Genomic DNA, 27,877 nt, shown 5'->3' on the forward strand with positions numbered 1-27,877 from the left:
ACTATTCCAGAAAACGCTCAGCATACTTCAGGGGCCTATAACTGATTTAAATCTTTATTTTACAAAGTAGTGTAAGAATGTCAAAACACTCCAGTGAGACATATCACCAAATCCACTACCGGAGCTGTCAAAACGTTCACTTTGGCTGCAGCGATTCACACTTTGGTTCACACTTTGGTGCCGTAAACCCGCCCTGTGGGAGCTTGCGCTGGGGCCAGCAACCCATGGATTGGCTCCCAGAGTGCTCTGTGCTCAACTAAACCAGCTGGCCAGGCAAGGCCCAGGCAACTCTGTCCTCAGTCCACACTCATTACTTACGCAAAAGGCCTTCATGTGTTCCATGTGTTAAGTCATTAATTTTAGGTGCTTTTATTTTAGGTCTTTTTTTTTTTAACCTTAAGCAAGTTTATCCGTTTAAGTATCTGAGATTGCAGTCTGTTATAAACCTGTCAGAACTTGCATCTACTTATCCAAATCTAGCAGGATTCTCTGCACTCAAACCAATCAAAACACAGAAATAAGATGCTAAAGTTGATTTTAACCCAAATTTTGTATTAATCAAAACAGCTTAATTGTTCTTTATAACAAATAATTGAAGCTTGTTATGAACTTGAATTAACATAGCAAATTAAAGCTAACAAAATAACAAATTTTATATCCACTTTACTTATTGGGTTCAAAAAAAATAAATGGGGAGGGGGAGCTATTCATTCAAAACGTTAAGAAACCACCGTCCTAAGGAGAAACTTTTAGGAGGAAGTGGCCTTCAACTGCGAGCTGTGTCGAGTAAACCATCCAGCAGAGGGATCCACGTAAAAATGTTTATTTGTCCTAATGCTTACAATACAGGGGGAAAGAACAAAAAAGATACTCCAACTCCAAAGTGATTTAGGGCCTGCCCACAGCCAAGGGGAAAACCACTCCAGGGTACCCTGGCATGAACTGTCCCCGCACTGCTTAACGTCAGTGCCACCAGGCAGAAAACTGAGGAATCAGGGCATGAAGACCTTACCAGCTGCTAGCAAGCGTGCAGGGGAACAAAAGGGCATCTATGTGGCTTCCTTGACCCAGCAGCCGGACACACAGGGCAGGAGGCAGAGGCTCCCAGTTCAGTTAAGGGCAGGAGGCAGAATGCCCGGGTCCAGGAAGAACAAAAAGGGGATTTTGGAGGTAGGCTTTTATGTTGAGTTAAAAAACAGGCACATTATCCAACATCTCCCTGTGGCCCCCAAGCTGCTGACCTGGCCGGCTGATGTTTCCCCTCTCCCCACCAAAACCCAAAGGAACAAGGAGGGGAGGCAGAAGTCAGGAAATTCCAAGGGTGGGGAATGCTTCGGTCACTAGAGATGGCATGTGAGTGAGCCAGGCAAGCCCAGGGAAGATCAGGGTGAAGGTACTACTCTCCCTGGGGTGGGGAGGGCTGGGGGTCGAGCCAGGAGGGTGACCAAGAGAGTCCAAGCTCGGGCAAAGGATCTTCCGTGGCAGGAACAGAGGGCCACAGAGTCACTCTTGGAGGAAGGAGGTGGTGAGGCCAAGCAGCACAAAGGGCATGGAAAGCTCCTTGTGAGCCCTACCTTAACTTGCTCAGTCACTCACACCCAACCGCTTCTGGCAGAGACCCCGGCCTGGCTCACCTCTGGGGGAGGGAAAACCCTGGAGACCAGAGTGGAGGCAGAGCTGAGAGAGGAGTGAGCTGCTCTCCCACCCTTTCTCGGAGGACAGTTTGAACCCTGTGACCACCAGGGCCTGGGCCCAAGGCAAGCAGAGTGAATGCACTTCATGGAGAGCAGTGAGAGCCAGGCCCAGGTGTGCCTTGGGGCAATGTGCTGCTCCTTTCTCCCTGAGGGCCTGGGGCCAGAGGCAAGAACTGCCACCTCAGCTTGCTGCTGCCAAAGGCAGGTTGGCACATCCACCCCAAGTTCTCTGGACTTGTAAAAGAGAAGGGGGGTGGGTGGGTATGGAAAACAAGAGAGGAGGAGAGAAACAGCCACAGACGGGATGGGGGTAGGGGGCTGGAGGGGGCCACATCAAGAGGAATTCTGGTTCTGGTAGATGGAAGCTTTCTCCTTCAACAGGTCCAGACACAAGTGGCAGCTCCAACTTCCTGCAGAGAAGCATCCTGTGGTTAGGACAGGTCCCACACACAACACTAATCTGCTGCCCCTCCACTCCCTCCGCCCCACCTCGAATAGGAGGATCAGCTACAGGTAGGATGAGAGATGCTCTGCAGTAGCAAAGTACTATTGGTAGCTTCAGCTGGGAGGAACCTCTATGTCTTCAAATAACTTAAAAAATAATTCTCAGTAGGGATGAAAGAAATAATCAATCACCTGGAGCACTAGTTTGGAATGCAGATTCCCAAGCCATGTCAGCCCTATGAAATCAGAATTTCTTGGAGCAGGAGGAAGGCCTGGGCAGATATAATTTTTAAAAGGGCCCCCCAAGGGTATAAATCTCCCTGGCAACACAGGATATGCCTCCCGGGCATGAATCTGGACCTGGCATAGTGGGATTGAGAACATCTTGACCAAAAACAGGATGCGAAATGAAACAAAATAAAGCTTTAGTGGCTGAGAGATTTCAAATGGAGTCAAAAGGTCATTCTGGTGGACATTCTTACGCACTATAAAGGTAACACTTTTAAGGTTTGAATGTATTGGAATAGCTAGAAGTAAATACCTGAAACTACCAAACTCCAACCCAGTAGCCTTGACTCTTGAAGACGACTATATAACAATGTAGCTTGCAAGTGGTGACAGTATGATTGTGAAAACCTTGTGGATTGCACCCCTTTATCCAGCGTATGGATGGATGAGTAGAAAAATGGAGACAGAAACTAAAGGAAAAATAGGGTGGGATGGGGGGATGATTTGGGTGTTCTTTTTTATTTTTATTTTTTATTCTTATTCTGATTCTTTCTGGTATAAGGAAAATGTTCAAAAATAGACTGGGGTGATGAATGCACAACTATATGATGGTATTGTGAACAGCTGATTGTACACCATAGATGACTGCATGGTATATGAATACATCTCAATAAAACTGAACTTTTTAAAAAAAGGGCCCCAGCTTTACATTCATGATTATAGAAGATCCAAACTTGGTTCTCATGGTCCCAAAGGTTAAAATAAAGACCATAAATGGAGGCTCCAGAGAAACCAATTTTCATTCCCCGTAAGACAGAGCTTTCTATACAAGGTGTTAGTAACAGGGTGGTATATGGGAATCCTGTATTTTATGTATGATCATTCTGTAAAACCTCAACTTCTCTAATTAAAAAAAAAAAAAAAAAAAAGAGCTTTCTGTGAAAACCACTGAAGGACGAGATGGGATCCCACCGTCATGTGTCTCAGCAGAGGCTGAGGACCTGATCACAGGAAAAGGGGTCGGGGGGTGGGGCAATGAGACAACCTTTCATGACTGGAGACTAGTTCCACAGGGAAACGGGAAATAATTGTCCCTTACAAGAAAAATAACTGGCTCATACCTTGTTTATTAAACATTTACTATGGCCAGGTTCTTCTATTCTTTTTTTTTTTTTTTTTTGAAGAAACAAAATTACCCTTTAACTTTTTTATTGTTTTTATATAAATTGGTATTTATACTTCATTCTGGTGGATAGATTTTTCAGAGATAGGTGACTCCCAAAAATGTAAGAAAAGGGTCCTTTCCAGCCCAAAGGTCAATGAGCAGGGCTTGGTAAGCTTTTTCAATAAAGGGCCAGAGAGATATATTTTAGGCCTTTTGGGCCACATACAGTCGTGGTCACAACTTTCTTTTTTAAAAACAAAAACAAAAAACACCTTTAAAAATGTAAAAATCATTTTTAGCTTATGGGATTTGGCCCATGCAAAGTAGTTGGCGGACGGCTGATCTACAATCTAGACATGATGTTTTTCTAAGAGGTTGCCCGTTGGCTGCCTCAGTGCTACGAAGAGGGCACCCATGCCTGAGGCTCTCTACAAACTCGGTGTCCAACAAGTCTTCAGCAGCTAGACCTACAATATAATTAACTTTTCTCTCGTCTGCAATGCTGGCCCATGTCCTTTGGACTCAGTAACAGCTACTGGATGTCCTTCCTCCAGTGAAAGCTCCAGAAATTCTACGAGAGGGGTTTAGGTACAGAAATTTGGTTGGAAGGAGACCTGAGAAGAGGCAGCCACTTCTTGGTGCCACCTTTGGCTTTGTCAAAGAGCTTTTATGACCTTGGGGCATTACTGAAGCAAACTACTGGTGAGTAGGAGTGATCTACTCAGGCTCCAGGTTCTGCTCCTTTCCAGACTGGACAGGGGAAGGGAGAAGAAATGAGAGCTCAAATCTGTCAGGTTTGGAGAGCTGACACCAAAGCTTCTCATCAGTCAAGCTACTAAGTAAGCTTCCTGAACTATTTGAAGGAAAACAAATCATTTCTTCTAGGGAACTGTTTTCTGCTCAAAGTCTGTTTTCTCTTGGGCTGTCAATTTTCTTTTTGTAAATGCATCTTGTGATAACGTGCAAACATCAAACCCTTTAAGATAAAACGCTGAGAAAGCACTCTAAACTGAGCCAAAGCAAAGTGCCTGCTTTCTAATTTGGAAGAATAAATAACTGATATTAGGAATACAGAACTCAATATGTACGCTATGGGGGAGTTTCCAAGTTACTAATAAGATCACTGTCCTGAGAAAGAAATGTGGGCAACTTACCTTCCGGAGGCTCAGACATGGAAGGGGTGAGGCAGTACATGTGGTAGCCCCGGTCACAGTCATCACAGAAGAGCAGCTGGTCCTGGGCAAGTCAAGGTAGAAGAGGAAGGGTGGGGAGGAGAGGGGGTCTGAATGACTGACATGTCTCATTTGGGCTACAGGAGGTGGGCAGGAATGAGGTCTTCTGCAGATACTGCTGCTCCTTCCAAGAGGGAGGTGGAAGGTCAGGCCAGAGGAGGGACTCTCTGGGTTGGGAGGCCACTTCTCTCCATCTCCACCCCAGCCCGTCACCATCATCTCTCACCTAGATCCTGTAATAGCTCCTAAATGATCCCATGGCTCCCATTCTTATCCTCTATGATCTAGTCTCCACAGAGGAGCCAAAGCTATCTTGGAATGTAAAACACACCATGTCACTCCCCAGGCTAAAGCCCTCCGATGGCCCCTGGTGATGACCTGATGGTGCCCTTTCTGATGTCATCTCCTGCCACACCTTCCCACACTCGGAAGGCTCCAGTTGCCCACACTGGCAGCCTCAGCACACTAGGCTTGTTCACCTTAGGGCCTGTGCACTTGCTCCTTTCTTGGGAATGTTCTACCTCCAAATCTTCTTGGACTGGATCCTTTGTATCATCCAAATCTCAACACCAAGATCACTTCCTCAGAAAAAACATCTCTAAATCTAAATCATTGCCCACTTACTCTTCACCACATTTTGATTTCATTTTCTTCATAGTACTTCACAAGAACCTCACTTATTTCTTTGCTTATTGCTTGTTCCCACAAAAGTGCAAGTTCCTTAAAAGCAGAGACTTTGTTTGTCTTCCTTAGTATCCTTAATTCCTAGACCTGTGTCTGACACATAGCAGGTACTCGACAACACGACAACACCCTGCTGAGCAAATCAGAGTTCAACTGTGATGCCAGGGAGGGAGCATGCGGGAGGGACCTGGCTCCCTTTGCAAAGAAAATTCACTGCAGAGGGAATTATTGGAACACAGTAAAAGCTGAGGCAGTGCTGAGCTGCAGAGACCGCAGGGTACGCACGTCATTCTCGGAGGTGCCGCAGATGTTGCAGCACTTGCACTCAATGCACTGCCAGCGGTAGGTCTTTACTGCTGCCATCATCACGGGGGTGAACTGAAGGCAAGATGGATGCCCTGTGGGGGGGAAATGAAATGGGCAGCTGGAAATGGGGGAAGAAGAGAGGAGCCCACTGTCTGTGGCTGCATCTTCTCTCAGCCAGAAGCAGTGAGGTGAACTGGTTGCCTGTGTCAGCCTCTGGAAGGCACTGGCAAGTGAAGACCCCAGGGGGATGGGGTGCTGGGGCTGTCCTCTCCCTGGGGTGGAGGTACCTGAGCGGCCACAGTCAGAACAGGACACCAGCTCCTCGGGTTGTCCTGTCTTCTTGTTGATCTTCGAGTCCCCCAGGCAGAAGTCGCAGTAGTTGTTGGGCAGGGCCAATCCGTCAGGACCTTTCTTGGCTACAGAGAGAAACAAGAGCTTGGGTGATACCCACAGGAGCCTCTGGGTCTACTCAAACACCCTCCTCCCCCTCCAAGCAGGTGTTTTCAGGTTTTCATAACCAGACCAACTGCTTCCCACCCCACTCTGGCACCTCAGCTTACATTTCTGCTCCTCGGACCTCTGGGAAACAGGGGTGGGAGGCTGGGAATCATCCTTGTCCTCACCCTCCTCCTCAGCCAGGTGGGAGTGGGCATAGTGGTAACTGAGGCCTGGTCGGTTCTTGTAACGTTTTCCACAAACTGAGGTGGGGAGAAGAAGAAAGATTTGTTCAAATCTGAGAGTGCCACATCATGTTCCACTGAGGCACAACACCCCCTACTGGCTCTGTCCTGGGACAAGTTCCCCTTCTGGAACATCTGCCCTAGGGCTCTCCAGCTTCTGTTGCCCTTCTCCCTCCTAAACCGCAGCCTATGGGCACCACTATTTCTTCCTCATTGGCTTTCTGGGAGGCTTAGCCCTTGCCCCATAACCACTTGCCCTGGGAAGTCTGGTGTGCTTCAGGTCAAGTAAGGGGAGTTCTATACTTTCGTAATATGGGAGGAAGGGGGAAGGTAAGAAAGAAACTCCAAACTTCTTCACCCTTCAGTAAATGTGGGAGGCTCGTGCTATCCCATATGTGCCACAGAGCCCGTTTCTGTTAAATGTGGATAAAGGAGTAGGGAGTTGTTCTCTGGGGGATAACTTGTCCACTGTCTGCCAGGGCAGCTGGCCCCCCAAAGAAACTTGCACACCCGTACTTTGCTGCCCTGCCTGGCCCCTGCCAACCAGCAATGAAAGCAGATCCTCAAAAGGCATCTTATAATCTTGAGCAGCAACACCAGGAGGGCAAGGGGACCAGCAGGAATGAGACAGGAGAGAATGGGAGGAAGCAGGGGATGGCGGCATGGTGGGAACATTAGCTGATCACCAAGTGTCTGTTTTAGGTAAGGGGGAGCAAAGGGATCTGTTCATAACAGGTTCCTTATAATGCTTTGGAAGCCATCCATCCCATGCAGTGGGCTGAGCTGCCCTCGGAGCAAATCTGTGGGAGACAAGCAGTGGTAAAGGCAGCTCCCAGGACTCTGAGGAGTGAAGCATAACAAATTCCATCACTCCTACCCCCATGCCATTCCACAGATTTTTGAACCAGCATCACAGGAAATGAGAAAGGCAGGAGGAACGAACAAGGGAGAAGGGAAAAAGGGACAGGAAAACCAAAAGTCCGAAAAGTTGAGAGAGCTACCTCTCTGGGGCGCTTTCGAGGTATGCTTTTGTTTGAAACTATCTGAAAGACAGAAAGAAAAGTCATGAGAGGAAGGTCTTGATACACTTGAGACAGGAGCGGCAGTAATAGGAAAGCGGAGCAAACAAGAGAGAAACCCCAGCGGTGATAGTGTTCCCAGGGTGGAGGGACAGAAGTGGGGCGAGCCAGAGAGAAAGGGAGAGAGAGAACAGACACTGAAAAAACTCAGTGTTGAACCCCTGGGGCCCTGGCTTGATTGGGGCCCGGAGACCTGGGTGCCAACTCTTGAAGAGGATCCCCGCCCTTCGCCCCCACTGTCTGCGAGCATGCAGTCCCACCCGTTGTGTAGCAAAGGCCAGGGCCTCCCAGGGGTCTTAGAGGGAAACCGTCAGGAGGCAGGACAGAGTTCAGGCTTGTTTCACCACTCTGGGCAAGAACACATCCCTCCCTCCTCTCACATCCTGAGTAGGGGCTGGGTCCAAGGCAAGGACTACCCACCCACTCGCATGGCACTCACTGTCACAGGCATAGGGCTTGTCTCGATCCTCCAGGATGGCAGCATCCAGCTTCTTACGGGCACTGCTCACACTTTTACTCTGCCAAGGAGATAAAAAAGATGCCCTTTCTAAGGGCCCTAGGCCTGAGGAGTTACTTTCCCCTGGAGGTGGCTGCTAATCTCACTAAAGAGGAAAAAAGGCCACCACAAGAAATAAAACAGTGGGAGTCCCCTGCCCCAGGCTATAGGCAGCCCCCTGGCCCCTCACCTTGGCTTTCCCCTTGCCCCGACGCTTGGGGGTGTCTTCTTCATAGTCCTCGTCATCAAGGTCATCTAGGAAGTCATCCGGTTCTAGGATCCGCTGAAGGGGCAGAAAGATGAGGACAGGCAGGAATAATGCACTGGAAAGCTCTCCCAAGGTGGGCTTGGCCAAGCCCCCCAGAACCTGCTCCAGCCTCATTCTTCACCACTGCCCTACACATGCGCTACAACCCCATCCCTTCAGTGCTCTGGGCTCTCCTTCCTCTGAGCCTTCGTTCACAGTGTTCCCTCAGCCCGGAACGCCTTTTCCCACACTGCCACGTGGTCAAATCAAATGTCATGTTTTGTAATGCTTTCCCTGACACCCTGAGTAGACGTCCCCTCTCCTCTGAACTGCCACAGCACATTTTCAATGATTCCCTCCTGACATCTCATCTCTTAGATTTAAATGAGAGCTTTGCTGCTTACTTTTTGTGTGAGTTTATGGCAAATTTGGTAACTGTTCTGCTTCAGCCTCCCTGTCTGTGAAATGAAGACCATAGTACATACCTCACAAGGCTGTTGTACAAAGGAGAAGATGCAGGAAAAGCACTTAGTACATGCTAAAAGCATATTTTTAGCCCTTTTTAGTTCTTATTTTTATGTATAGGTTTATCTTCCCCATTGGCAGGGACCAGATCTGCTTCACCTATGTAACCCCAGGCACCAAAAAACTTGTGTAACAAAAGAGGGCAAGCGAGAATCTGTATTTAGAAGGAATAGAGCAGGAAAGACTGGGTGGCAACAGAGAAGCCAGTCAGTACCCAGTACTAACTAGGGGAGGAAGGAGAACAGAACCCCACACCTGCCTCCCAGCCCACAGCTTCTTCAGCTCCGGTGACCAGGTGGCCCCAGTGAAAAGTCTGGTTTCCACCAAAGCTCCCAGAGCCATAAGGGTTAATCTTATACCTTCCGGGCTCGACTGTTGGTCACAGGAAACTCGCCCAAGCTGTCATCATCAACTCGGGGATCTGGTGCTCCCCGTTTCTCCAGAGGATCGGTGCGCAACAGAGCCTCTAAACTGCTGCCGTCCTGAGAGACCAGCCCCTCCTTCTTCAGCGTCTGCTCTGTGTCTGCAAACAAGATCAGGATGAAGTGAGGCACAAAAGCGCTGAGAGCAGACTCCTCTGTATCGATACAGTGCTGGGCTAACCAACAGCCATTCACTGTCTTCTGTTCTCTGACTGCCCCCAAGGCATCCTATTTCACATGGCACCATGTTTAATTTGTGTACCTGTCTGTCTCACCTACTAGACTGAGTTCCTTACAGGAAGGAATCACATCTTTTACATTTTAGTATCTTCAGTATGATTAGGTTTCTGTGCCAACTTGGCCAGGTGATGGTGCCCAGGTGTCTGGTCAAACAAGCACTGGCCTGTTACTGCATGGACATCTGTGGCTGGTTTATTAAATCATTAGTCAATTGATTGCATTTGTGGCTGAGTAATTCAATGAAGGGTGTGTCTTCTGCAATGAAAGAATTCAATCAGCTAGATTTAATCCGATCACAGTTGAAGACTTAAGGAAGAAGAGAGAGAACTTTCACTTCTTCTTTGGCTAGCCAGCGTCCCCTGAGGAGTTCATCGAACACATTCATCGGAGTTGCCAGTTTGCTGCCTGCCCTACGGAATTTAGACTTGTGCATCCCCACAGTTGTGTGAGACACTTTCATAAAATCTTATATTGATAGATACCTCTTGTTGGTTCTGTTTCCCTAGAGAACCCTAACTAATACATTCAGGATCTAGCTTTGGTCCTGGTGCATATCAGGTGATTAGCAGGCCTCTCACCATGCAGTAGGCCATGCCCCCACTCAGGGAGGGGTGTGTCATACCTGGTTTAATCGATGGAAAGGAAAGTCGTGGATCCTCAGGGGGGTGGGCTCGCCGCTTTTTCCGCCAGCGCCTGGCAGGGTAGGAGTACAGCTGCCCAGAGGCCAATCCTGTGGGAGGAAGAAAGAGAGAGAGAGAGAAGCCAAGTCCTAACCCAGTCCGAGAAAATAACACCAAAACACTTTTTAGATGAGTAGTCCCCCTCCCACCCCAATTTCGGTTCTAGGATAAGCGAGGATTACAGATGGCAAGTGCCTAGAGGATGAGGTAGTTTGTGGGAAGGAAAAATATATGTAAGCGCAAAATCTTTGGCAAACACATAGCTTTCCAGAAGCGCAATAAAGGCCTCCGCAAGGCAGAAAACAAAGATGCTGGTATGAAACTGCCTCATCCTCCCTGGGTGTCTAATCGTATTCGTCAAAAGATGGAAAGCAGTAGGATATATCCTCCCAGCTGGCTCATCAGCCCAGCTGAGGAAGCATCTTCCTCCTCGTGCTCCTCAGTCCCCTTCTTCCAAGTCTGGACCCTCACCTGGACCCCGGTGCCGCTTTTCCATCCAGATGTAGCAGTTACTCTGGGCCACTCCAGTCTGTGAGTCCAAGAAAGGCAGGCGCACACTGCGCTCGGCACAGAGGCGGGCGTTATAGTTGTGGCATTGCTCCATAGCATCTTTGTAGTACTGTTCCCCGAGGCTGCGGGAAAGGTAAAAATCAGGGGTGAGGGGTGGGAAGGAGGTGCTGAGCTACCCCCTTCCCATGCCATCTGCTTCCCTAGGAGACTCAAGGGATTGGGAGAACATCTCTTCCATTCTATTTGCCTCCATCTCTGCGTCATGGGACACCAAGCCCCTACACCGAGTCATCATGAGGAAAGGCGCTTTACAACTAAGTTATAGCCAGGAACCCATGATTTCATCATGTGCCCAAGAAGACTGAAATCTAATCCATAAAGAGGGGAAGAAATGAATGCTCATTCTGTGTTTCTTATGAGTCCAGCCCTGTACGAGTTATGAGGTTGTATCTCTTAACCCCCAATGACTCTGAGAATCAGATGTTAGCACCATAAAATTGAGGAAGCGCTCAACAAGGTTTGGGGGACTTATTAAAATACATTTAGCAAATGACCGTATTTCCATACAATGAAATTCTAGTCCTTGTGTAAGGACAATTGTCAAGATAACTAGGGAAACAAAAAGCAAGGTACAGTACTGAGAAGTATTATAGGATACTACCGTTCGTGCAACAAAGAGGGAGGAAAAGAAACTTCAGGCCTCCAGGGAGAAACACTGGGTGACTAGATTTTTCCCTACATGCTGTTTAATATCTTCAGAATTTTGAACTAAATATTTAGCCAATGAATTTTCTCTATAAATTACATTAACAGTCCAGAAAGACATCCGCAAGTACCCGAACTTTCCTTGAGCCTACTTCTGATTGAGCACCATGCTGATGCAAAACCTATGAGCTCTAAGGCCCATCTAGGATCTTCCCCATTCCCACACCATCAAATTACATAGGAAAGAATCTTAACTCATAATGATCAACTTAAAATCTGAATCAAGGGAAAACATTTAAATGCTTTAAAAAGCTAGAAAACTGCACAGGACCAGGCATCACCTGGTTAAAAGAAGCAATTTTGTTCTCCTTCAGGGTTTAATAAGTGCTCTGGTATTAGAGCTTAAACTCTAACAGTTCTTATTTACGTTTGATCAACCTTAAAATAAATAAACTGAAGGCAGAGGTGATTTCTTTCCCAGTTGATTCCCAGTACCCATGAAGGGATCTGGTATAGTCAGACCTGACTTGAGAGTAAAAAGACCTGGTTTGGGTGCAGGTCTCCACATAAGCTGGGCTAGGTAGTCAACCCATGTGGACCTCAGGTTCCTCTTCTATAGACTGAGGGGTGGGCTAAATAAGTTCTGACACATCAGGATTCTATGAGACGGGGACTCCTGGCATGATATGCCTGACAGAGTCAGTCTCTGTTGCTTATGTCCGTAAGTCAAGCTACTGTTCTAGACATACCCTGCACTGGAATCTGATGGGGCCTTTCACTGAGCGCAGCGCAATGGGAGACTACAGCACAGCTTAGCGTGCTCCCAGCAACTGAAAAAGACATACACCACACACAGAGACGGCAACAACAGAAGTACAGCCTGGCTCCATTCAATGAGCTATAATTACTATAATTTGAGGTAGGCACAAATCTTGTGTTGGAGAATGGTGAGAAGGGAGCAGTTTCACATTGGCTCGCCTTTAGGAGGCAGCCACATCCTTACCACAGAGGAAAATTGGATAAACAAGGCTGAGCGCAGCAGCTCCTTTGTTTCTGCTGATGGGAATTGATACTGACACTTGGAAGCCAAACGGAAGGAAGCGCAGCAGGGCGGATGGCTGCAAAGTCAGAGCAAGGAGGCTGGAAATGGTTTCTGAGGAATGGATGAGGGATGTTCTGTAAAAGCTCCTGTGAGCTAAGAGGCATTTCAAAAGGTGGGGCAAACTATCAAGGTGGGTATGAGGGCTGAGAATGAAACATTTCAGGGGAGGGGAGGAGCTAATAAGGAGCAACCAAAAAGGGAGAAAGAGAGCTCTTAAGAACCAGGTTCCTGTAGCAAGAAATTCCAAGCAAACATTATTCCCCACATCTTGTTACTTAATTCGGGAGGTTTCAAAACCAGTCAGCAGCTACAGCTATTTCACACTATCATTTTACCTTGGCTTCTCATTGATAAGAGCCCTTAAAGACCGTTTCAATCCTGGTACCATTTACAAAGGACAAAGAATCTACACTCAGGAAAATTCTTCTCTCAAGGACAACAAGATGCAAGTGAGAAACTAAGATGAACCAGTAGTCCCGGCTCCTGCATAATCTCAGCTGTCAGAAGACAGTGCACACATGATCAAGGAAAGTGCCAGATATAAGAGCAGCTCTTTCCAGGGTGAGAATGGTACAGGAAGAACTGAAGCGTCTTCTTAAAGAGGACATTCTGTCGGGAATGTATTAATTGTGGTCCGCAGCCTCCTGCAGCTACAAACTAAGGAGGAGAACGTTGGTTTTTCATTACTGGTACTCCAAGAACCAGTGGCTGGTGATCCTCACAATTTCCACATTTCTCTAAAGAGAAATGAGAAGTCATGCTCTACTTAAAATGGGCAAAGCTCCCATTACTCCTACCTTCTGACACTACAGGAAAGAAATGGCAACCCCATCTCCCTGAAGAAATTCTTCCAACGTAAAGCTCCTCATTACTTTTAACTCTCAAAACCTAGGCAAGTCTGACATTCCCCCATACAGTAAGATTTCCAAGGGCCACTTTGATTCTTTCTTGGGAAGCATGAAACCTGTGGATAATCTTCCCTTAGAATGGAATTGGGGGAGTCAACAATGAGAAGGGCAGAGAAACAAAGAACATCTGAGTCAGGAAGGATAACTATATAAATGGCAGATCAACATCATCACTGCTAAATTGAGGAAAATGTCAACCTGAAGAGAGAGCAGGGAAACCGGAGTGGGTAGATCACAGAGAAAGATAATAGTGTTGGGAAGGAGGGGGGTGGCTGAAAGAGGCAGCAGGATAGAGCAGAAAGCAAGTTTAAAAATAATAATAAAAAAAAAAGAACCACAAGAGGAGAAGGCACTTAGCTAATGGAAGTGGGAAAGCATTCTCAAAGAAAGGCTCCAGGCAGGGGGGAGAAGCAATGTACCTTTTAAAAAGACTCTTGGGAAGTGTGGGGCTCAGCCCACCACAAAGAGGAGAAACTGTGAGTCCTGAGTTCCTTAGAATAGTTCCCAAACCTTTACCTTTGCATCCTGTCAAAATCCAAAAGCAATGGCTGGAGGGACAGACACCTCTCAATTTTCCAACTCCTGGACTAAGTCCAACTTACGCAATTAAAAAAAGCGTGCCTATTGGCCCACGGGGTATTAAGCTATTTCAAAACTCATTCGGGATCTTTCTTCGAGGAGGAGGCTGGGTTAATCCCAAAGCATCTATAACTCACAGGAAGCAGCTAAAAGGCCATTCTCCATTTCCCCCACAACCATTAACTTCAACTCTGATAGAAAACTAACCAGTACAAGGTACAGCAGAGAAGGAAGATTGCCGACCCAGATGCCCCTTCAGGCTATAAAGTCGTCCCGGGCTGCTCCCGCCCAGTTCCCGTTTTGTGATGGCTGGAATTGGCCAGCACAAAGGCTAGCTCCTCCGAAGTTCCTTCTCTTCTGTTATCTCCCTCTCAACAAATTCCTCCCCAAACATCTGAAGTCCTGCGTAGCTGACACCCAAAGACCCCCAAACGTCACGGGGCTGATGGAACAAAACAGCCCGGCAGCCCTTTCCCCGCTCAGAGGCTCCCGAGCCTGTTGCTTCAGGGTCGGCTGCCGGCAGCGGCCAGGGTCGCGGGGCAACTGGTGGGCCTCAGGGCTGCGGACTCGCCTTGGGGCCGCCCGGGCCTCGGCCCGGCCCCTCCGGACGGAGGCGTCTCGGGGGAGAGCCCGGGCCTGCCTGGCTCTCGCAGGCAGCAAGGGCGCCTACGTTAGCCCCGAAGGAGCGCTCAGGCCACACAGCCCCACAGGGACGCTACCGTAAGGGGATCCCGTGTGCCCCCCTCAGGGCCTCCACAAGTTTCCAAAGAAGCGCAACGTCTTTACCGGAGTCTCCTGTTGCCCTCCCCACTAGAAGTAGCAACATGGCCTTCTCGAGCATACCCCTCCCTCCGGCTCGTCCCCTGCCCGCACCGCCTCCACTCCCAGGTTCCTTACGAGACCTCCCGATCTAGGAGAGAAACAAACGACCACTCACAGCTTCACTACATTTTCCACCACAGCCGCCATCTTCCCTGCTCCTCTCCTTCAGGCGGGGAGGCCCAGGAACCCGCAGCGCGCAGGCGCCGGGCCCGCTGGGGAGGAGCGGGGTTCCTCGTCCTTTTGCGCAGGCGCCGCCCAAGCGCGCGCGCACCCGAGAACGAACGAGGAAGGAAAAGCGTGAGGGAGCCGAGGGGAGCCCGACGCGCAGGCGCGACCGGAGACGGGCGCGCGCGTGCGCGCTGCTGCCCTTGCTCTGGCCGCGTCTCTTTCATGTAGAGGAGCTGGAGGAGGGCGGGTGGCCGACTGGGTCCAGAAGTGAGAAGGCTAAAGAGGCCCAGAGATGGGCTAGATGGGGGGCCTGCGTCTTGCTACCAAGCCGACCTCTAAACCTCGTAGTTAACCCTTTGCCCTCGCGCGCGGGTGGAGGCGTGGCGGGCGACGGAAGGTAAGAGCGCGCACAGTCCGCTCGTGCCCACGAACGTGTGTCCATTTTAGGGAGAGGAAAGTTAACGCCCAGAACTGGGCATTTCTTTGACCCGAATATTGGGGTCTGACAAAAGTTACCTCATCTTTCTGCCACCAGACCCATCCACCGAACGTCGCTGGTATCCAGCTCTTCTCCCCCGTCCTAATGAAGACCTGTCCCTCCTTCTCTCTTTTGTACCATTCATTTCTCCATGACTGTGAATCATTCCCATCCCTGTACAAACACGGCTTTATGTCTTCTTATTACAAAAAAATCAAAATTGCTTCCTTTTATCACTCCCTTTCTTTCCATCCCTTCAAAGAAAATATTCTGTTATTTTCCCTATCTCTGTTGCTTCATTTCCATTCCTCTCTTCTGGTCAGCTTAACCGGGATTTTGCTCCCACCAGTCCCCTGACACAGCTCTTCACAGAGTCCCCACGATGTCCATCCGGACAGATTTAGAGGGCTGTTCTCTGGTCTCATCCACCTAACAGCCTGATGGCACCACTGACTATTCCCTCCTTTTTCAAACGTTGCTCCCGTCTCTGAGACATCCTCATGGCTGCCCTACCAGTCCCTTTGGCCTCCTTTGCCGGCTCTCTGTGCCACCTGTAACCAGGGCTTGCTCCTTGGTCCTCATCACTTTTCTAATACACCTTAATTTTTCAGTCCCAAGATGCATTTATCTCCACCCTCCACCCCCCATTTTAATATTTCAGAATCAGGCTGCATCCTACCATCACTGTGCCTTAAAATCGTACTTGGCCAGATGACAGTGTGAGGTATTTGTCATTTTATATCCTGCACCAGCATGAAAACTTGCAGAATGGGTGTCACAGCTTGAAAGAAAAAGCCAGAGACAACACCAGTGCACTCTTTTACCCCTGAGAGCCAAATGTTTATGGGGACAAGGGGTATCAGAGGTGATTCCAAAGCAGGAGTCAAAAGTGTTCTATGCTAGCACTAAAGTTGAATATACACATACCCTACGACCCAGCAATGCCACTCCTAGATATCTGCACCAAAAGACATGTTCAAGAATATTCACAAAGGAAATGAAATAAGCTTCACTGGCAGAGAGATTCCAAAAGGAGCCGAGAGGTCACTCTGGTGGGCACTCTTACACACAATATAGACAACCCATTTTAGGTTCTAATGAATTGGCATAGCTAGCAGTAAATACCTGAAGCTATCAAACTACAACCCAGAACCCATGAATCTTGAAGACGATTGTATAAAAATGTAGCTTATGAGGGGTGCAATGTGATTGGGAAAGCCATATGGACCACACTCCCCTTTGTCCAGTGTATGGATGGATGAGTAGAAAAATGGGGGGAAAAAAAAGGCACCCAGGGTTCTTTTTACTTTAATTGTTCTTTTCCACTTTAAGTTTTATTCTTATTTTTGTGTGTGTGGTAATGAAAATGTTCAAAAATTAATTTTGGTGATGAACGCACAACTAGATGCTTTAATGGTACAATTGTTGATTGAATGTACGCTTTGTATGACTGCATGGTATGTGACTATGTCTCAATAAAAATGAATTAAAAAAAGATTAAAAAAAAAAAAAAAGAATATTTACAGCAGCATTATCTGTAATAGCCCCAAACTGGAAACAACCCAAATATCATCAATAGGAGAATGAATTAAACAGCAATGGGAAGAACAAACTACTGCTATCCAACAGGGATGACTCTCCAAAACGTTATGTTGAACAAAAGAAGCCACAATCAAAAGAAGAAGTACTAAATGGTTTTATTTGCATAAAGTTACACAAACAGACAAACGGATCTATGGGGCTAGAAGACAGAAGAGTGGTTATCTTTGGAGGGATAGTAACTGGGAGGGGGCACGAGGGGGCTGCTGAGGGGGCTGGTAATACTGTTTTTCTTTACATAGGTTTGTTGACTTGGTAAAAAATCATTGCACTGCACAAGATTTGTTCACTGTTCTCTATGTATATCTCAATTAGAAGTTTAAACTTAAAATATGAGTAATAATTAGTAGGCTAGTTCCATATAATTGGAAAGCTGGTTTACGAGCCCAGTATCAACAGCTTTCAGTTCTTTTAGGGTTCTTTTTTTTAATACAATTTTATTGAGATATAATCATATAACACAATCATGCAAAGTGTAGTCGTTCACAGTATCGTCATGTAGTTGTGCTTTCATCACCACAAACTTTGAACATTTTCATTACTCCAAAAAGTAAAATAAAAATTAAAATAAAAAAACATCGAAAACATCCCATTCCCCTCCTCCCCCCATTGTTCATTTACTTTTTTTTTTAATACAGTTTAATTGAGATATGTTCAGACACCCTCCAGTCATCTTTTAGGATTCTTTTAAGAAATGCTGCATCTCTGGACAACAGATACTCCATATGCTTTGAACAGTGACCAGTATATATAGCGCTTCTCCTACAGGCAGAATATGTGGGGATGGGAACCAAGGAGTGGAAGTGGGAGCACAGCCCTTTGCAATCTCAACTAATGATCCTTTTGCACAATGTCTGTTTCCTGTTCTCCAACTTTGGGCTCCTACTGACCCTGGAGGGATGCTTCCACCAGGGGGCGCAGTGACGAGTCCTCTAAACTAGAAGCTGAGCTGTCAGTGGATCATTTGGCGCTCTCGGTGCCACTGGGCAAGACAGTAAAGAGAAGTGTTAAAGCAAATGCAGCAAAATGGTAACAACTGGCAAATCTAGATGAAGGTATGGGAATGTTCGCTGTACTATTCTTTCAATATTTCGGTGAGTCTGAAATGTTTCAAAATTAAAAGTTTGGGGGAAAAGTCAACTCTCGACAGGGAAATCCACCAAGGGCTCAGATTCTTTCAAAATGAAGTTCTGAGACACGTCACCTGGTAAAGACCCTGATGGGCCAAGATGCAGACGGAAGGCCAAGCAAAGATGGCCTGGGTAGCAGAGGAGGGAAGCCATTCATACCAGCTGCAGCTTTGTAGTAGAAAAAGTCCATAACCTGTACATCTATTTCTTCTCTTGATGCAACAAGTGTTTTGTTTAAACATATTCTAATTCCACATTTTTCTCCTTTTCTCCCACCTTGTCTATAGGGTGTTTTGCTGTTAGTGCATCTTACGAGGTAGATCATAAGTTGCAGCCCGCACTGAGATGGGCTGGTGAAGGAGGAAGGCACATGGCCCAGAAATCCTGGCCTTGGAAGGGGCCGTGATAATTGACAAGACTTTGAGTTGTCTCCCTTTGGAAAAAGAGCGAATGTATTTTAAAAATTAATTTTATTTACACACACTCCATATCCAACAAACAAACGAGTGAAAGTGTTTTTATAGAAATAGGGATAGCTGTGTTATATTAGGTAGGCTACATATTATTTATCTTTTTGAAGAGTAAAAACTAGAATAAGGACATGTTAAGCATTCAAAACAGTGGATTGTATTTCTGTTTTTTGTTTTTTTTTTTCCTTTTGGGCTGTCCAACAACATCTTCTCTTCTTAGTTCTGGAAATTCCGTTTTGTGTGTATTTGTGGAACATAGTGCCTGAACCCTACTAGATAAGCTGAAAAGGGAAGGCCCTTTCTCTCCCTCTCCCTCTAGATATATGCAAGCATCCCTTCATTTTATCAGATGCTGCAAGTCCCCTACCTAGTTCCCGTTCTCCACCCTGATAGGGCAGCCCCCAGTGGTTTCCCAGGGCCCTTAGGCTGATGCCCGGTGCAGAGTGAGTCGGGAGAGGTCCCAGGGGATCCACGACAAGCGTGCCCCCCTTCCTTGACTACTCTGGCCTCGGCTCAGGTCCAGGGTGAGGCGCTGCCCTTCAGCTGGATGAAGATCTACGGAAGGCGTCCTTTATTTCTTGTCTTCCCTTCCCAAGACAGAAGGGGACACGTTGAATTGTGTCCCCCCGAAAGATATGTTGAAGTTCTGTCTCCCCAGTACCTGTGACTGTGACCTTATTTGGAAACAGGACCTGAGGATGTTATCAAGTTAAGATGGGGTCATACTGAAGTAGGAGACACAGATACACCCAGGGAGAAGGCCTCGTGAAGATGGAGGCAGAGGCTGGAGGGATGCATCCAGTCCACAAGCCAAGGAGCACCCAGGACTGCCAGGAACTGCCAGAAGCCAGAGGAGGTGACAAAGGATCTTCCCCTAGAGCCTTCAGAGGGAGCACAGCCCTGCTGCTCCTTGACTGCAGACTTCTGAGCACCAAAACGGTGGGCGGATAAATTTATGTTGTTCTAAACCACCCAGTTCGTGGTAACTGGTTATGGCAGCCCTAGGGAACTAATACAGGGTCTCACAGACCTGGGTTCAAATCCCACTCCACATAGTTCTGGGACATCTCCAGTCTCTAAATGACGACAGAAATTTGAGGTTAAAAACAAAAAAAGTTGTGTGGGCCAAGTAAGATAGTTCCTGGTCAAATTTAGCCTCCAGTCTCTCTCTGCCACAGGAACTGGAGGCTGGAAGGACTGGTGTGGGGGGTCTGGGATTTGTAGAGTCTCAGGATGGAGAGAGCGGCCTGGGAGTAGAGGACGGGGACCACAGAGGCCTGCCGTGGCCTCTAAGCACCAAGGTGCGCCTTAGCCCATGCCAGCCCCCACTCCCCTTTCCCCACGGCCCAGCCCGCCTCGGCCTGCCTGCAATGGCTTCCTCCTCTTTGATCTTTGGTCCATCCTCCACATGGCCTGCATGGTGACTTTTCTAAAACCTAGATCTGACCCTGTGTCTCTCTCCTGCATAAAATCCTTCGGCAGCCCCTGGTGTCTCAGCTTCAGCCTAACAAGCTGTACTCCTATGAGCTGATGCCAACCTGTTTCTCCAGCCTCAAAGTCCTGCCTTTCCACCCCCAAACCATTTTCGAATACCTTTCACGTGGCAATTAATAAACATTATCTGTACTCTTCCCAACAACACTGTGAGGTGGGTATCAAGGACTCCATTTTGCAGACGGGGAAACTGAGTCTCACAAAGCCCGGGCCAGGTGACACGCAGAGGAGCTGGCTCATTTTGCCATGTGGCAGCTCCTCTGTCCTTCACCCCACTGCCTTTGCCAATGTTTGAGGCTAAACCCGTCACCCCCAGGCCCCGAATCACATCCGATCCCCCAGTGCGCTGGCCCTACTCTCAGCCTTCCTGATCACAGGGCTTTCTCCAAGGTGGGGACATTGTTGAAAATCATTATGCTTGTTGACAAATTTATTATTCTTCTGCCCCACTGGAGTGTGAACCCCTAGTGGGCTGGGTGTCATGTCCCCAGCACCTGGAGACACACTGAGGACACTGTGGATGCCCAATAAGCAGCCACTGATGGGCTGGCACCTCTGCTCAGCCGTCAGACCCCCAGCCCTGCAGCCCCTCCTGTACTCCCCAAGCCCTCTGAGCTGGAGAAACCCTTAATCCCCTGCACAAGGCCTGAGGGGTACTTTGTTACCCTTGGCTCTCCCCCCGCTGACCCCCACCACCTGCCTGGCATGGGGATGGACCAGGTCTCCCACTGAGCCTGATACCTGCCACCTCCCCAACCCACCCATACGGCTCAACTGCCAATGGGATCAACATTGGAATAGCCACAGTTGGGCACGTGGGTTGTTCCTGCTTCGTTCTCCCAAGCTTGGAATCAGGAATAGTCTTCCTAAGGGCAGGGCCTGCCCCCACAAAGCCCTCTGGATAGGGTCTCCCCGGGTGAGCCCACAGCTCACAGAAACTGGCCTAGCTTCAGGGGGAACCTAGGACAAGGGCACGGCAAGCACAGCCACCACCAGCAGCACGTTTTATTGCAATTAGAATCCCCAGACATGTGGGAAGGGGTCGAGGCAGGACACCCTACACTGGTGCCACAGCCACGGTCTAGGACAGGAAGCCAAAGGTCCGGAACAACCTGCCCAGTGCCGAAGAACCCGGGCTAGCTGTGTCCTGCCTCTCCCCTCAGCCCCCAGTCAGGATGGGAGTAGAAAGGAGGGGAAAGGGGGAGGCCGTTTCAGCAGAGCCTCCACCCAAGGGATCTGAGCGAAGGAGGAGCAGCTGGCAGTGTGGTCCAGGGTCCCGAGATGCTCAGGGCCTTTAGGGCCGACCCCTCCTGGACGTGTCCTTGGTGGATTATTAGGGAGAAGCAATAAGCTGCCCTCTGCCCATGGGGTGAGGATGGGAGGGAGGGCAACCAAGGCTCAACATGAGAAACAGCCGACAGTGACCACACAGGTGGACCTTGGGATCCTGACTCCCAGGCCAGGGCTGTGTCCACACACTGCCTCCGACGGTCACCCCGGCCTGGACGTCCAGCCCGGCCGGCCACGGGCCCTATGTGGGGATCTGCACGCGGGCCAGGTCCTGGTCCATGATCTGGAGGACGTCGTCCAGGATGGAAGGCCCCAGGTCCACGTGCAGGGAGAGCAGGGAGCTGGCATGGGACAGGAAGGGCTCCTCGGCCCCCGACTCGGGGGTCAGCCCATTGTGGACTGAGGCAGGCTCCGGAGTCCTCCAGATGTCCACACTCCCTGCCTCCTGCGGGGAGGGCTGTGGGGAGGCCTGGGGGGTCTCCAGGTGCAGGCGAGGGGGCTTGGGTGGCGCCTGGGCGGTGGGCAGGATGAGGGCCTGGGGCCCCCCGATGACCGGGAGGGAGATGGCATTCTTGAGCAGAGGAGACGGCCCCTCGGGGAGCTCCCGCCCGCACACCGTGGCCGTGCGGGTGAACTCGAAGGGGAGCTCGAAGGTGCCGTCCTCCTCGGGCCCCGGTTCCACCGTCCCTGGCAGCAGGTGGAACTTGCCCTGTAGGAAGGAGATGTCGCCGAACATGTCGCTGCCGCCGCCGCTGCCGATGTGAATGGTGTGGCGGAAGTCGCCCAGCGGCGGGCTGATCATGTCTGAGGACAGCAGGTCCCGCAGCTTCTCCTTCTTGCCCTGGCGGCTGCCGCGCTTCAGGTAAATGGGCACCTTAGTGGACATGGCGACCTCAGCACCCAGGCTGTGTCCTCTCACCAGCAGCACCAGCCACACAGGGGGATGGTCAGGCTCCGGAACGTGCCAAAGGGCTAAAGATGAGGGTGTGGCTGTGACCAAAGTCCTCTCAAGGAATTAGAGGAAAGATTAAAGATCAACAAGGAAGTCAGAGGGTTGAGAAAACAAACGTCACTTTCTTTCAAAAGGGTGGAAAACTTGTTTCTGGAAACCGGAAGGAAAGAGGTGGGGATCTTGTAGACAGCCGCGTCCTTTGGTCTTGGCCTCCCCGAGTTGCTCCCCAGTCGGGCTGAACGGCTGCCGTATTCTGGAAACACACCAAATCAAAAGTTAGGGACAGAAGGACAAAAGTCAGAACCTCTGTCTCATTTCTGGGTCCCCTGTCAGTCCAAGTGGGGCAACCATCTTGTGGAGAAAGTCTGTCTCCTCACTCCTAGATTCACTGCATCCTAGAGCCTTGACCACCAGTACCAACCTCCCCCCTTTACCTGTGGGGAAACTGAGGCCAGGGAACCTGAGCGCCAGGCCCAAAGTCACACACAAAGTCCTGGCTCAGGTCTCCGGCCCCAGTCCAGGGCTGCCCCCCAGCCTGAGCGCCAGTGCATGTCAACTGTGCCCCATGACAGGGCAAGTGCCGAATTGTGGGGTGGGGTCTCATAGGCTTGTTTCAATTCCCTGGACTGAGGACAGAGATCTCAGAGCCTTTCTCCCACCAGGCCTGGCACAGAGCAGACCCACAGCAGGTGCTGGGTAAACCGAGCCAAATGGTGACACCCTCCCGGTTGGCTCACTTTCTCAGTGTTTCCCTTTTTTCCTCCGGGTTATAAGTTCCTGACCAGCAGGGCTGAGTCTCATCCTGCTTCTATCCCTCCTCCCTGCCCTAGCATCGGGTGGGGGGAGGGTGAAGTGGGGAGTACAAATGTCTTTGGGGCGCTGCTCTGGACTTGGCACCTTGCTGAGCTCTTTGCAGACCCATCTCAGTTAATCGTCACGACCACCCACTACTATTCCCCTTTACACGTTGGTGCTCTAAGGTGGGGGTGCAGGAGGGTGCAGCTGCTGTGGAAAACAGCCTGGCGGGCCCTCAAAAAGTTACACAGAATCACCACGTAACTCTGTAACCTTTCTCCTAGATATATACCCCAAAGAACTGAAAACAGGGACGCAAAGAGATACATGGACACGCGGATTCAAAGCAGCAAAATTCCCAGTAGCTAAAAGGTGTAAATGGCCTATGTACCTGTCAACAGGTGACTGGTGCCCCAAAATGTGGTACAGTCATCCCATAAAAAGAAGTACTGATACCTGCTCCAACATGCGTGAACCTCAAAAACAATACGCTAAGTGAAGGAAGTCAGCTGCAGAAGGTCACATATTCTATGACTTCATTTATATGAAATGTCTAGAATAGATAAATCCACAGACACGAGAGGCAGACTGGCCGTGTTGGGGCTTGGGGGAAGAGAGAATGGGGAGCAGCTACTTAATGGGGAAGGGGTTTTACTACTTTGGAGCGATGGAAATGTTTTGGAACTAACAGAAGTGTTGGTTGCACACATTGTGAATGTGCTAAGTAACACTGAATTTTTCACTTTAAAATGATTAATTTTATGTTAGTTATTTAAAAAAACAAACAGAAAACAGAGTGATAAGAAATTTTGGTGTAATTCTCAAAAGATATTGTAGTTGGAGAGAGGCCAAGTTTAAAACTATAGTGATGGTCCCACTTACTTAAATAATTGATCAACCACCTCCCTCTCCTTCTCTGTATGTGCCTGGATTTTTACTTACACACAGACATATACAGGGCCAAACAGAAGAAGACGGAAGGTCAATACTAGGTGACCTTCCATTGGGCTACCTGGACTGGGTGGGCTGCAGGGATGGGATATGGGTCCTGGATAAAAATCATCTGTAATATTTGGTTCCATTACTATAAAATGTTATATAACACATATAAATGTGAAAGGACAGTCACCAAAATGTTGATAGTGGTTGTCTCAAAGTGGTGACTTTTACTTTTTCATGATCTTATAAGTTCATATTGTTTATGTGCAGCTTTTATTTATGCAATTGGGAAAAAAATCGAGCTACTTTCAACATGGAGAAGACAAAACACGGAGGGGTGTAATGCTGGACTGACAGCAAAAGGCAAACAGATCGAGGCCTCCTAGCAGCTCTGGGGTAGGGGGTTGAGGGTCTGCTGGCCCCATAGATGTGAGCCCAGATGGAGAATCAGAGCACATCAAAAACAAAAAAGGCCAAGAAAGAAGCTTGTCTGAGGCCACCCAGTGGGTAAGAGCCGGGCCGGAATTCAAGCCAGGTGAGCCCCCACCCTCGCACCACCCAGCAGGCTGGACACGGACGAGCAGGTGGGGATGGCCCCGGAGAGGCCTGCACAGCCAGCAGCAGGAGGGCTCTACCTGCTTTTTCACTGGCCAGGATGAGCGTGGGAATGAGGTACACAAGGGGAGGGGGCCTGGGGAGTGATGCCAGAGGAGCAGGAAGGAGGAAAGAGGAGGCAGGAGGAGTACAGCCCCCCTTTCCCCCACTGCCCCTCCAGCCCAGGCCTTCATCAGGAAACCCCACCCCAGGACCGGACACCCGAAGTCAGTGCCGGTGAGCCACAGAGGCTGGACATTTTGCCCCTCCCAGAGCACCTGCAGCTTAACAGGAAACAAAGGAATGACTCTCCAGGGGCAGAATTCCAGCTAAGCTTGGAAGGAGCTAGGGAAGGGTGGGGGGAAGGTGGGAGGGGTGCCAGGGCTTGGAATCCCATCCTGCATCCATCTCCCACACATTCACCTATGCCCACCCTGCCAGGCCCTGGGGCCTGTTGGCAATCATCCCTGTCCCCTTGTCAGGCGAGATGTCCCCCAGGGTGGCTTTTTCTGCCTTTTCACCCATTATGCAGGGGCGCCAAGACGGGCTGGGCGTTTCCACAACAAATCCAGAGTCCCTGACAGCTGTCTCATTTAGAGCCAGATGACCCGCCCAATTCCAGATGTGGGGAGAATGGAGGCTGATGTGTGCATGCTGGGGGGAGGGCGTGAAGCCAGCGTCAACCCCCAGGGGAGAGCTGGGTGGTGTAACTATCAAGTTCCAAATATTCAGATTTGGCAACCATAAAACCGCCCGGCTGTGGGCCTGGCCCTTGCACAGACATTTCCCATTCTAATGCTCATGGCAGCAGCACGGCAGAAATGGAGCCTCAGAAATGTTAGGTAACTTTGCTGAGGTCACCCAGCTAGTAAGTGGAAGAGTGGGCACTTGTACCCAGCCCGGTCCCTCTGGCTCCGACCTCCTTAACCTGGTTGGGGAGCAGGAAGAAACCGACTTCCAGCTTGGCTGGGAAGATGGCTGTTTGCTTCCCTGGGCCCCCCCATCTTGCAAGTGTCTAGAGATAGGAGAAGGAGCTCTCCAACAGGACAAGGCTGGGGAGGGGGTGTATAAAGAGGTGGCTCTCTGGGAGGAGCGGTTCCCAGCAACCCAACTCTCTGGGATTGCCCTGGAGAGGAACCCTGGAGCAAGAAAAAGTGACTTCCTGGAGGCAGAGCCCCTCCTGCCAGGAGCGTTCAAGGAACAGCCCTTGAATCCAGCCCCACCTGGGACTCATTCTGTGATCCTGCCCTTCTCTGGTCTTGGCCTCACCTTACCCTTCTATAAAATGGGGATCATAGTAAAGCCACCGCCAGAGCGCTGCTGGAGACCTCACGGCTGTTGTGCGAATGTTCAGCAAGTCACTGTCAACCCTGCCATTCATTCAGTAAAAATCCTTAGGCCCTTCCCGGCCCTTCTCCGGGGAGCGTGCCCCCAACAAGACCAAAAACAAACGGCCCCTGACGCCCACCCCGATGTCGCCCGCCGCGGCGTCTCGCAGGGTCCGGGGGCGGAGCGGTGCCCAGCTCCTCGGTCACCAGGTGGCGCGCGCTCCCGCCCTCGCCGCACGACCCGGGGGAGTCCGAGTGCGCACCGGGGTCCCCAGAGCGTCTCGGGCTCCAGCAGGCGCCCCCGAGATGCTGCGCGTTCGAGTGCCAGATGAGGATCGTCGCGGGATCTTTTTCTCTTGACAGCCGGTGGGTTCTGGTCTCGCAATCAGGGGGTACAGGAGAAGGTTGGGGGTCCCTGTCCCGCTCCCAGCTCTGGGAGGAGCCTCCCCCGTGCTTTCCGGCCTGGGCGAGGTCCGAGTGTCCGCTTGGCGCAGGGCCAGCGCTCGGGCATGCGGGCCCCGGCCCCTCCCTTGGGTCCGGCTCCTCAGCCCCGGGTCGGGTTCCGGCGCCCACCCCTCCCCGCCCCCTGGACGCAGCCCAGCCCAGCCCGGATCCGATTCAGGGCACCCGGCGGCCGCGGCTAAAGATAGGAGGACACCTCAGCCGTCGGCTAAAAATATGGCCCCCACCCGGGCGGGGATGCTGGGCGGCAGGAGGGCGCTCCTGGGCCACCGGCGGTGGGGGGCTAGGCTCGAGGAACGCGCCCGGGGGTCGCGGAGCCGGCGGGCCGTGGGGGCGCAGGCAGGAAAGCTCCCGGGGCCAGCCCCAGGAGCCCACGAAAGCACCTCGGCGGCGGGGATTTGGGGAGCGGGGCGCGAGGTGGGTGCGGCTCGACGGGGATGGGCCTCGCGGGGGCCCCTCGGAGCCCGGCGCGGACTCACCAGGAGGCGCGCAGGCGGCGGAGCGGCGGGCGGCTGCGGCGGCGGAGCTGGACGGCTGGGCTGCGAGACCCCACCCGGCTGCGAACTTACTCTGGACGCCCCGCCCCCGGGCCGCGGAGCCGAGGTTGGCCCCGCCCCGCCCAGGCCCCGCCCGCAGCCCTGCTCAGGGAACCCCTCTGCCCCGCAGCCCGCCGCGGGGATCCGGCGGCCGCGCGCCCCCTGGGGTCCCGGCCTGGCTCCGGGGCTGCGGGCGGGACGGCGTCGGGTTCCCGGGCCCGACTCCACGGACTCCGGCTGTGCCCGTCGGGGCCAAAACCCTCAGTTCTAGAAGACCCTGGGGGAGCGGCGGCCGGAAGAACGAATTCCTTGGAATCTACAGAGAGACCTTGGACCCGTTTCCTCTCGGGAGGGCTGGGACCGGGGGAGCCGCCCGCAAATGTGTATTCAGTGATTACTAAGGGAATGAATGAGCCTTGGAAGCGCCCACGTTAAGACATTACAAACTTCCAAGAGCCTCGAATAGTTTTCCGCACCCTATAAAAGAAGGCAGCAGTGGCCCAGGCACCCCTGACTTTGCCAGAGGGCGTGGGGTGGGTCCCAGACTTAGGCTTGTCCATCTGTTGGTTCATTCCTTCCTTCGTTTCTTCCTTCCTCCATTCATTCAGTCACTGTGAGAAGCATTTGTTGGCCTGCTCTGACCGGCAGACTGTGTCTGGTGCTGGAGACACTGGGGAAACTGTCCTTGCCCCATTCATTGATTCAACCGCTGTTTGTTGAACATCTATTAAGTGTTGGGTGCTGTCCTTGTCGCTGGGGATTCAGCCCCCTCTGGATTGGGGCCTACAGCCAAAGAAGGGAGATGGAAGTCACCCAAGTCCCCAGCTCCACCTGTGACACACTTTGAGGTGTGTACATGCTAAGAGTGAGGCAGAGGAAGAGTTGGGGAAGGAT

At 50.6% G+C, this 27,877-nt stretch overlaps 2 protein-coding genes across 3 annotated transcripts; both read right to left on the reverse strand.

Moving 5' to 3' along the window:
• Window positions 1-807: 807 nt before the first annotated feature.
• On the reverse strand, window positions 808-14,993 carry DPF2 (double PHD fingers 2). 2 transcript variants are annotated; one of them, XM_037840063.1, is made up of 12 exons: window positions 14,864-14,993; window positions 10,594-10,754; window positions 10,065-10,172; window positions 9,140-9,303; window positions 8,199-8,291; window positions 7,952-8,030; window positions 7,435-7,476; window positions 6,314-6,451; window positions 6,041-6,169; window positions 5,733-5,845; window positions 4,686-4,767; window positions 808-2,104 (listed from the first exon to the last, which is right to left on the reverse strand). In XM_037840063.1, the coding sequence occupies exons 1-12, from the start codon at window positions 14,893-14,895 to the stop codon at window positions 2,028-2,030; spliced, it is 1,218 nt and encodes a 405-aa protein (XP_037695991.1). In that variant the 5' UTR covers window positions 14,896-14,993; the 3' UTR covers window positions 808-2,027. The 2 variants fall into 2 exon arrangements, with proteins under 2 accessions (XP_037695991.1, XP_037695992.1); XM_037840064.1 differs by lacking the exon at window positions 7,435-7,476.
• A 6,081-nt stretch (window positions 14,994-21,074) lies between these two features.
• CDC42EP2 (CDC42 effector protein 2) lies at window positions 21,075-27,037 on the reverse strand. Its single transcript, XM_037838748.1, has 2 exons — window positions 26,927-27,037; window positions 21,075-22,582 (listed from the first exon to the last, which is right to left on the reverse strand). Exon 2 carries the CDS (start codon window positions 22,261-22,263, stop codon window positions 21,619-21,621), a length of 645 nt encoding a protein of 214 aa, XP_037694676.1. The 5' UTR covers window positions 22,264-22,582; window positions 26,927-27,037; the 3' UTR covers window positions 21,075-21,618.
• Window positions 27,038-27,877: the final 840 nt, after the last annotated feature.

Source organism: Choloepus didactylus, chromosome 6 (assembly GCF_015220235.1).
Source record: "Choloepus didactylus isolate mChoDid1 chromosome 6, mChoDid1.pri, whole genome shotgun sequence".
NCBI lineage: Eukaryota > Metazoa > Chordata > Mammalia > Pilosa > Megalonychidae > Choloepus > Choloepus didactylus.